Source organism: Nicotiana tabacum, chromosome 18 (genome assembly GCF_000715075.1).
Source record: "Nicotiana tabacum cultivar K326 chromosome 18, ASM71507v2, whole genome shotgun sequence".
In the NCBI taxonomy this organism is placed as follows: Eukaryota; Viridiplantae; Streptophyta; class Magnoliopsida; order Solanales; family Solanaceae; genus Nicotiana; species Nicotiana tabacum.
The window spans coordinates 156,717,141-156,727,584 of NC_134097.1; the positions used below are offsets into that span (position 1 = coordinate 156,717,141).

At 38.8% G+C, this 10,444-nt stretch overlaps 1 protein-coding gene across 2 annotated transcripts; it reads right to left on the bottom strand.

The window, feature by feature from the left end:
* Positions 1-2,944: 2,944 nt before the first annotated feature.
* Positions 2,945-9,831, bottom strand: LOC107814585 (uncharacterized). Of its 2 annotated transcripts, XM_016640025.2 has the most exons (9): positions 9,393-9,831; positions 8,334-8,439; positions 7,203-7,295; positions 6,915-7,110; positions 5,524-5,702; positions 4,466-4,716; positions 3,691-3,860; positions 3,385-3,560; positions 3,150-3,287 (listed from the first exon to the last, which is right to left on the bottom strand). In XM_016640025.2, the coding sequence occupies exons 1-8, from the start codon at positions 9,730-9,732 to the stop codon at positions 3,393-3,395; spliced, it is 1,503 nt and encodes a 500-aa protein (XP_016495511.2). In that variant the 5' UTR covers positions 9,733-9,831; the 3' UTR covers positions 3,150-3,287; positions 3,385-3,392. The 2 variants fall into 2 exon arrangements, with proteins under 2 accessions (XP_016495510.2, XP_016495511.2); XM_016640024.2 differs by having other exon boundaries at positions 2,945-3,560; positions 9,393-9,827.
* Between the last annotated feature and the right edge of the window lie 613 nt (positions 9,832-10,444).

Below are 10,444 nucleotides of genomic sequence, written 5' to 3' on the forward strand. Positions count from 1 at the left end.
AGGGCTTTCTCTTCGCCCGAAACTTTCTTGAGCTCGGCCTCACATTGGCTCAGCTCAGCTCTAAACTTTGCGGCGGCCTATACATGAAATGGAGACATATCAATCAAAAGAAAAGAATGAAAAAATTTGCAATACTAAAGGTAAGTACTTACTTGGGAAAGGAGATGTTGAGCCTCCTCAAAGATAGTGGACGCATTATTCAGGTCATCGACATCCTCAATCCCAGCGTAGAAACCTTGGAAAAGATTGTCCTCGACGACCTAATTCGAATCGGGCATGCGCAGAGCATTGGCTTCATCGATTGCCCCCTCGAAAAAGGTTGGCAATGAAAGGGAGTGACCCGTTGTCGCGGCCCCGAGCTCTTCACTCGGGGCATTCTCATTACCGTTAGGGGTCTCAGCATTTACCCCCTCTGGTATAGTTGTTGAAGACGGAGGGACAATCTCAACCTCTGGGGACACAGGGGCCTGGCCTGTTTCTTCCTTCGGGGCATCCTCACCATAGGATGAGGTTTCCGGTTCGGAAGGCTTGGCAGCCTTGACTGGCTTCTTGGTTCGAGTCACCAACGCCGACTCTTCATCATCCGGGGAGTCATGGGCCGAATCTGCGCCCGTTTGAGCAAATCTTTTCCGCAGCCTTCGAGTGGGGGTTTTCTTGTTTTGAGGATCTTCGGGCTTCGAAACCCTTTTTCTTTTGTTGTCCTTCACGGACTTTGGATTTGAAGGCTTGGCTTTTTCCCCGATTGGAGCCGGCCTCATTTCAGATGCATAGCCGAGGCCTGCACAGGTGAACGTGAATAAAATGATGCCAATGTATGAAAGGCGGTTGAAACTGTTGAAAGACACTTACCGTGGTTCTTGGTCTCCCACTGACCTTCGATAATTCACACCACTTGCGCTCATCGTAGGAGGAAGTGGCAACTAACTTTCGGACCCAATCCTCGAGGTCGGGCACCGTTGGGGGCGCCCAAGCATTGGTTGCCAAAAGGAGGATAACAACATTATGAAATATGGAAGCAGAATATGAATAAGTACTGGGAATACGAACTCCACTTACGGTTAAAGTTCCACCTCTCCAGGAATGACATTTTATCCTCGGGGATGACGTCCGAAGTCTTTACTCTGACGAACCGGCTCATCCAACCCCGATCATTGTTTCATCAGTACTGGCAAAGAAGAATTTTGTTGTTCGGCGCTGCAGCTTGATGAGCCCTCGAAATAACTGAGGCCGATACAACCGAATCAGGTGGTTGAGGGTGAATTCCAAACCCTTGGACTTTTCAGAGAAATACCGCAACATGATCACGATACGCCAAAAGAAAGAGTGAATCTGACCGAGGGTGACTTCGTACATTTTGCAGAAGTCGATCAACACCGGATCGAGGGGACCCATCATGAAGCGCTAAGTGTAAACACTCAAAAACCCCTCCTTGTGGGTAGTAATGCTTTCATCAGGGCTCGGGATCTGAACCTCAACCTCATCTCCCCAGCGACAATCCCTCTTGACATCCTTGATAAGCTTCTTCATTATCAATCTAATGTATCGAGATGCGTGTTCGCATCGGCCTGGGACATCGGAAGGATTCTCGATACTGAAGTCTTTCTTAATAATGCAATTACCATGGGTGATTTCCTCAAGTGTTGGCGGCACCACCGATTTGGCCGGCCGGGAGGCAGAAGAAGACGATGCTTTATCCTTTTTAGGGACCGTTTTGGAAGTTTTGGCCATGATTGTAAGCTAAATAATACGGGTTGCACAGGGTTGTGGTGTTTCAGGCAAGAGCTTAGCGTTTTCCGGCGCTTGAAGAGGCGGAGGAAATGGATGATTGGAGAAAGAGATGAACATGGCAAAGGAGAGAAGAAAGAGTAAAGTTCGTTACTTGAAGGAATCGCCTCATATTTATAGGAGGGCAATGACGGTTCGACGGCACTAGTGGCCGACCAATGCTGGCATGCATTCAATGTTTTTGGAGAAATGGACCGACGGGACGTTTCGGTCACTTCGAACGCTTGCATCACGGGGATGACATCATCACTAAGGACTTCGGGAATCCAAATCGTTTCATATCATTCCATTTTAAGAAACGTAGGGATTATCTGTATACGGTCAAAATCAAGGAGCCCGATTTCGAAGTCTTAAATTGGGCTATGAGTCCGAGTTCGGGCGACTCGAAGTAGCGGTCGGACCCGGCTGAAGGGGACACACCTCGAGGAGGCAGATCGAAGGCCTGACATGACCTACATCGAGTGTAGTACAATCTCGAAGACACTCAAGAAAGAGCGGGAATTTCTCAAGGACACGTGGATCAGGACATAAATTAAAGGATAAGATTTGTACGAAATGGTACAGGTCCGTACTAGGTTATTATACACCTGTACCAATAGAATTCTTTACCACAATTAGGAATGTACTGTATTGAGGTTTTCTCCTCCTATATAAAGGAGACCCCAATCATTTGTAAAAAATACATTATTCACTGCAATAGAATATTCTACTCTGCTTTTCTTGTTTACCATGCTCAACAATTGTTCTTCAGCTTTATTGTTCATACTTTATTGCTCTTAGCTCACCTCGAGGCCCCCAAGAAAATCGAGCTCGAGGTCCTTATTGCTCTAGCAACACTGGTTTGGTTCATCAATTCTTCTTACTTAAACTTAATATCACTTGTATATTCACTAGTATTAGAATAAATCACATATCTTTAAAATCACAAATCACATTTAATTGTTACTCACATTTTTCGAGATAAACAGTTTGGCGCCTACTGTGGGGCTAAAGATATTAATGGTTATTTTAGTACTAGTTTTCTGATAACACACGTTATTCTAATAATAATAATAATCATCATCTTAGTGGTCTGCCAGATATGAATTTAAAGAGTAACAATGCTATAATACATGACTAACCAAGCAAGCAAATTCTGGGAATGCAACAAGTCACAAGGTTGGTAATACAATCAGCCCCGATATCAACTTTCTTCTTTATTTGAATAAGTAATCAGCTCCAATATCAACTATTACAAGGTAAATAATAACTCAGTCTAACTGCTCCTTAATCTCAAACTATTCTGCCAAACAAAATTGACAGCAACATCGTAGGTACCATCAATCTAGTAATTCTAGTTACAGCAATATCAAAAGACTGTAAAAGTTAGTGGAGCTTTTCAAGGGTTAAATGTGAAAAAAGCAAACTGCTCGACAATTCATCTTTCATCAAAACCAGTATCCATATATCTACTCATCATAGGCTACAACTTTTATCCTTCAAAACTGGAATGCAAGATGCTGCTGCATGGTAGCCATCGGATGTGATACTTCACATATGAGGCAGATTATGGTGAATCAGACAACAAGAAAGTTCAGCTTTAAGTTAATGAAATGTTACCAGACATCTCAGGTGAACGGATAGAAATTAGAGAAAAGCAAACTGCCGAGCAATATGTAAGCTGCACAATATGTCCAAATAATGTATCCCCATCTCTTGCTAAGACAATGAGATGCCATGACATATGAGCCAAACCAGTAGAGAGGAGGGCTGGCAGACAAGAATCGAGTTGAAACCTGTCGAAATGGTTAGAAGAGAGTCAGATTCAGTTCAATATTAGTTATCCATCCATTTAATACCGAAAGCTAGATAAATATACTCCTAGAAATGACCGTCACTTCAGAAGAGGGAAAGAGGTCAGCTGACCTGTACGTGCATGACAAAAAAAGCTGTTGCAACCATGAACACAAGGTGTAGAATGAAGGGAACAATAGTAACTGGTTTAAATCCTCGATTCTCTGTTGCTTCATCTTCTGATGGCTGTATCACATAGTTCTCTTCTCCCACAGCTGGTTTCCGCCTTCTAAGAGAGTTGCCTATCACAAGTAAAAAATGAGCATTATCTTCACGTTTCAATACAAAATTCTGAAATCAAGTCCCATAGGAATATGATGAAACATACTGCCAATCACTTTTATATGAGGAAGAGATGCAGTCATTAATTCACAGATAACAATGGACATGCCATCACAAAGTGCATCAAGATGAACAAGGAGATCCACAGATAACGGATCAAAGCTTAGAAATTCAACTGGGAAGCAAACATTTGAAAGAAGGCATGGCTACAAGAAGAACTACAAGTGTGGGCAAGTAAACCTGAACTCTATCCATAAATGCACGGCATTCAAAAAAATTCAATCATAAGCAATGTACCATTTTCCTCTTACGAACTAGCAAATTAAGCAGTGGCCATGTAGTAGACTGCGAAAATGATGACAAATCTTGAGTTGTAACCAGAAACACCAAAACCTGTCTTTCATACATGATAAAAGCATACAACAACAACATACCCAGTATTATCCCACATCATGGGGTCTCGGGAGGGTAGTGTGTACGCAGACCTTACCTACCTTGTGACATGATAAAAGCATACATCTTTTGGAAAATGATTCAAAATGTCAATTCATGTATCAAGCTATACCTTGCCCAGCATCAGATCTGTTTTCCACTGAAAAGCCAACACTCTTGGGTCCTGCACTTCTCTCTAGAGGAATGGATGAAGCAGCAAGTTCTTTATTTGGAGAGGATGCCCGAAACCCAAGTGAGACAAAAACCTCAGGCCACAACTTCACATAATGTATGATTGTGCAAAATGCAAGAGATAATATTGGGGACGCAAGAACAAAGTTTGGAATTTGTTTTACTTGAAAATACCTCAAGAAACCCACTCCCCTGAGACAGAAGAAACATCAAAGTCAGCCTCCCTTCTTGGCAGCAATCAGTAATGGGTTTAGATGAGGATACTGGCGTTCTCTCGAAAGCTAGTCTCTATATTTTTCTTTTTATTTTTTTGTGTCAAAATCTCAAAAAAACTGCCTGAGACTGCAATCAACAATGAAGCCTTACTAAAGCACCAATGTGCCTTTACATGAACCTTTGTGACTAAGATCTGGCAACACAATGTGGAAAATTTTGGTAAAGCTGAACATAGGGGGGTGATCACGTTGCAATTGATCACCCATGAGAAATATCCCTTTCTAGAGAGATGTTCATTGATCTGGTCGTAGGGCCCACCAGATCCCCAACCCAATTGGCATCCCACTTCAAATAGATCGCAAAAAGTTCAAATTGAAATAATACATTAACAATTTCTGCACAAAAAATTAACAAAAAAGGGATAGATTACAAAAGAATTTGATATAAATTGGTAAAAGCGGGAGATTTGACTGTGATGGAAAGATTAAGGTAGTTTTTAAAGTTAGTCTGTCTTAAGGATCTTTCAAGTTATTAGTAGAAAATATAGGGACAAAGATGAGTATACACCTTGAGGAGAGGAGAGGACAAAATTATTATTCTAGGGTATTAGGACTGTCTAGAAGTATAATTGAAAATTCTTCTGGTATTAGTCTTAAAAGAAAACAATCACACACCCAGCGTTTCAGCACATAAGATAAAACTACAATCTAATATATACCAAGTCAAATTTGATGCTGAAGGGGCAAGTGAGAGTTTCAAAAGGTAGAAAAGATATCAACATACCAATAATGACTTTGAATATAGTTGTAGAGTAAAGGAAGTCTTGCCTTGCACCAAGGCCTCATTTCATCTGAAGTCCCTCCCACACACATGTTGAAGTACCCATAGGCTTGAAAAGCAATAAAGGGGAAAACAATAAACAAGCTACGCAAAGCCCCAGAAATAAGAACCAGCAAGGCTGCCTGGCAACAAGTGGAGGATTTAATCTGAGTAATCTAAAAAGACTAAATATTCTCTTCAGCTAAACACAATATTTGTAAAATTCTGAGAATCATGGACGCTCAAACAGTTTAATAGTTCATAAACATGTAAACTAAGAAGAAATTATAACACAAGCCACTGAAAGTTAACATACTCCCTTAGTCCCAATGTGTCTTTATCTATATTGGGAAGTCCGGAAACGTTAAAAGATTCTAATTTGATAAATTAATTTATACAACTCTCGCAAATTTGAAGAATTTATGTTCTTTTTAACTAATCAAATTTAAACCGGGTTTCTATCAAACTAACTGTTTTCTTTCATTAAAGAAGACCCATATAATATAAAAGTCAGACTAACAACTAAAACACCCATCTCCAGTTAAATAGTCCCGCAAAGTATGGCAAGGAGGTAGTTCTATAAGGAGCATGAGACTCCATAACAAATTTGCTCAACCACCATAAAAGTTTACATAAAAATAGATATAACAAGCATATTGGTGATAAGACAATTCAGAGCAAAAGAAGAAAACTAATTTATGAGAAGGAGAGGAATAGGACATGCAAGGCTTTTGAATTTAGACCAATTTGAGGGAGATAAAGGGAGATTTAAAGTGGGCAAAAACTTTTCTGTGCCATTAACTTTTTGGAATGTGGACCTTTTCTACAGTAATTATTTTATTGTAATGCAAAAGCATGTAGATAATAAGGTGTAGATCTCAATATTAATTTCTTTCTTTTTTGTCCTCTAGCCAATAAAAAGTGAAAATTTGATATGCCTTACTCTCTACCTCTCTACAATGTTTTTATCTCAGATTAAAAGCCTCCAGGTGTCAGAGTTTGACCGTCTTGAGGTTAGACTAATAATAGTAACTACTTAAGAAACATGGCCCGGAAAGCCTGATAGGCTCGTCTTGTTTTCTTTCAAGGATAAACCATTAAGCAAACCAACCCCACTTAAGCCATCAGCCATGAGTATATTTCATTACCACCCATGGCACACTAGGTTTAATAGCACTCCCTGCAGGTCCTTGGAAAGCAGTGTGCCAACTATGGTTCCGCGAACTCACAGTAAAGCCATGCAGCTCAGTTTAGTATAAGCCTCTCGCACTTCTTAATATAGCGAGATTCAATTTAAGAACAATCAAAGAAAAATGCATCGGTGAAAGGAAGAACAGAAACACAGCAAAACTTACACAAGCATGCTTCCTAACAAAAGCTGCTTCATAGGACCTATGCATTGTCTGGAAACAAATATAGCCAGCATTAAGCACTCCATTCGACCTTGCAAATCCAGAGAGAGCAAGCCAAATGGTTGCAAAGTTATTTGAACCCCTCATGAGGAAATACAATCCTCCAATGGAACACAGGGCATACATACTCTCAGTATATCTGTTAACACGAAGCACAGAACATACTCATATGCAAGTCCTTGTAATATGAGGTCAACGCAAGGCAAGGCAAGGTAAGGAAGAAAAAATTACATTGATGAGTAAAATATGGAAGCGGGATTAAGGCAAAACAATATAGAAGCTCTCAATGCCACCTCCGAGTCCTTCAAGATGATAACTGAGAGCCTGTGAACCAATAACATATATACAATAAGCAGATTAGGATAAAGGAAATAAGTTCCTTCACAAATGTCCAAAGACAATGCGAATCCAAAGAATTATGTGAGCATGTATACGACATATCATAATGAATATGTAAGTATCACTTCTGTAGTATGTGTGAACTGAGTGAAGAATGAATCTCCAAAAGATGACTCTTGGTATCATAAGCTAAATCTTCTCACACCAGGATAAGCTGTTGTCAAGAACCAGTATCCGGGGAGCACTGTGTTGAATTTTCAACAGAAGTGCTACTAAAGTTGAGCTAAAGACAGCCATTACGAAGAAAACCCACAAAACTGATTCAACCACAGATATGACAATGTATAAAACCACAATAGAAGCATGAGATTGCCCTATTTTTATGCAAATTCTAGAAAATGGATCCCACATTTACCTTTTGTAGAAAATGGATCCCGCATTTACCTTTTGATTACGATAACCAGTCTAAATGTGTGACCAGATGGTTGTTACCAGAAAATACTAATCCGCCCGAAGAAATGGGAATCGGGTCTTGTAATCCCCCGAAAAGAGACAATAAGGATTCAGGACCTTTTTTTACTTGAAAGGTAAGTAACATACTAAGTATTTAACACTTACATTTCCAAATGCTTTTGCTTTACAATTTAGAAGTAACTTAAGTTCAAAAACTAACTCAACTCAACATAGATCATTTATGTGTAGTTTTGTAGTATTACACCTCATGATTACTCTCAATCGCGTCAATCATCTGTTCCCATTCCTAAATTAGTTGAGATGTAGTGGCATTGAATGCCTCTACAGATCAGAAAAAGTCAAAAAAGGAGAATATTTTCAAAGAGAAGTAGTACTTACTCAAAATAAATGAGCAAAGCTGCAAGTTTCTTAGACATGTTTAAATCCCTTAAAACCATAAAGGATTATAAAGCTTATAAAAAGAGCAAACCTTATTAAGATGTATATGTGTTTACTTAGCATCTATTAATTGAACAGATAAACAAGAAACTATCCAGCATAGGACATTACCTGTAAAGATAAAAAGCAGCCAAAACAAAAGCGAAGTTATTAAGCACATAGCCAGACAGCCCGAGAACAGCTCTTTGTCCGATAAAAGGTATCAATGGGGCAAATACTGCAAACACAAACATTGCATAACTTCTTCAATCTAAAATATACCAATTAAGAAGAAAACGAGAGCATCATTCTTATTTTCCCAAAAACGAGAAAATGAAAAGTCACTTTTCCCAAAAACGAGAAAATGAAAAGTACCTGCATGATGAGCATCATTCTTATAGAGCAAGATACATTTTTTGAAGTATGACATGTAACAGATCAGCGATTTCACGTTTATCTACATCTATTCTATAAAATGACAAATCCTTTGGCTTCCACAGTCTCATATATACTGTCGACATGCAACAGAACAGTTATTTCGCGTTTATCTATATCTATACTCAGAGACGGATCCAAGATTTTAACTCTATGGGTTCAACCTTTTAAGGTTTTTTTTTTTAAAGAAAGATTCAACCTTTAAGGTTCTTAGCATTGAACCCATCATATATTTATAAATGGGTTCATACATAAGTTTATGCTTCACGTGGAAAGTACTGGGTTCAGATGAAGCCGGTATTCCTATACAACATCCGCCCCTATCTATACTACAAAATGCCAACCCTGTATTTCCTATAGTCACTCTTAGAGCCAGTTTGGGAGTGCAGCTGCTTTTCAGGAAGTACTTTTTTAAGTGCTTCAAAAAATGTAATTTTTAATAGTTCTATTAAGCACTTCAATAAGTATTTGGTGCAATTAGCTTATGAAGCATTTAAAGTTTTTGCTTTCCCAAAATAACCATAAGTACACATTTTTTATGCTTCAATTTGAAAGCAAATGCAAATTGCCTTTTGGAAAAACCCCAAAAATTTAAGTCCAAAAGCTCCTAATTTTGTTATTAGCAACTTCTATTTAACACAAAACAATTTAATACTCCATTTTCTGTACGGTGAAAATGCGTACATGCATAGAATATGTAAATATTAATCCACAAAATAGCGTCATAAAATTCAAATAAATAAAAAAGAAGATAACCTGTTCCCGAAAGCAAAGAAATGCAAATCGGAAGCAAAGGCAAAAAAGCATATGTCTGTTCATATTCATATCCACACTGCGCGATTCGAACGAAGTACACGCTATCCCAAACAATGCTATCCTCGATCGCCGATGCTAATCGCGGGAAGTAAACCGACGCCGAACCGGAATCCGAACCGGAGAGGCAGCTAGGATTTATCGAAGCGGAGGTGTCGTAAGGGCTGAGCAGTGATCGCCAGAGAAGTATTAAGGAGATTAAAATGAGTCTCGAAACGACGGCGTATTTGAGAACGAGGTGAGTGTGGCGGTGGTTGAGATCGCCGGAAGATTTTCCGGTCATTTTCCCGGCGTTGTTCGTCGGAATTTAGGACGCCAAATTTTGTAACACTTAGAAAGGAAAAAGATGAAAGTAATTAGTAGTAATATTTTTCATATTTAGCATATTTATCTGAGGGCCCACCAGTTACGTTTCCCACATCGGATATTCAGTAATAACTTCTTTTTTAAATAGAACTAGATTAGGGGTGTGCTTGTTATAACGGAAAATGAAAATGTTTTCCATGGATAATATTTTTCAATAAAATATTTTCTTGAAAAACAAGTAGTAATCTTATTTATTTTTCAGTGGTTGGTACGCAAATTAAGAAAAATGACTTCTCAAGAGTATTCATAAATAAGTTAGATATAATAAATACGAAGACATAAACTTTCAAACCAACAACCTTCCGGACCCACAAATTTCATAAACTTTCGAATCGCTAAACTTTCAAAACTGCGGAATTTCGAACCCATAAACTTTATAATTTCTGAACCCGTAAACTTCCTAACACAAAAGCCTCTGAACTAGCCTTTAAACCGATAAATAATAAAATTAAAACTAAAAAATATATTTAAAATTTTTCTCGGGGGGGGGGGGGGGGGGGGGTAAAACAAAAAAAACAGAAATTTAAATTATAAAAAAAATAATTTTTTTTTGCAGGGGGAGGGGGGATGGAGGGGTAGTGGGGTGGGTGGTAACGGAAAATTGAAATTTGAAAAAAAAAACTTTTTTG

What these genes read in the sequence shown, in the direction of transcription:
- LOC107814585 (XM_016640024.2), bottom strand. Translation starts at nt 9,732, where the DNA reads ATGACCGGAAAATCTTCCGGCGATCTCAACCACCGCCACACTCACCTC. An exon ending in TTCTTTGCTTTCGGGAACAG is followed by an intron (nt 8,440 to 9,392) that starts GTTATCTTCTTT and finishes TTGTGTTTGCAG; the next exon opens with TATTTGCCCCATTGATACCT. An exon ending in TTGTTAGGAAGCATGCTTGT is followed by an intron (nt 5,703 to 6,914) that starts GTAAGTTTTGCT and finishes ACTTGTTGCCAG; the next exon opens with GCAGCCTTGCTGGTTCTTAT.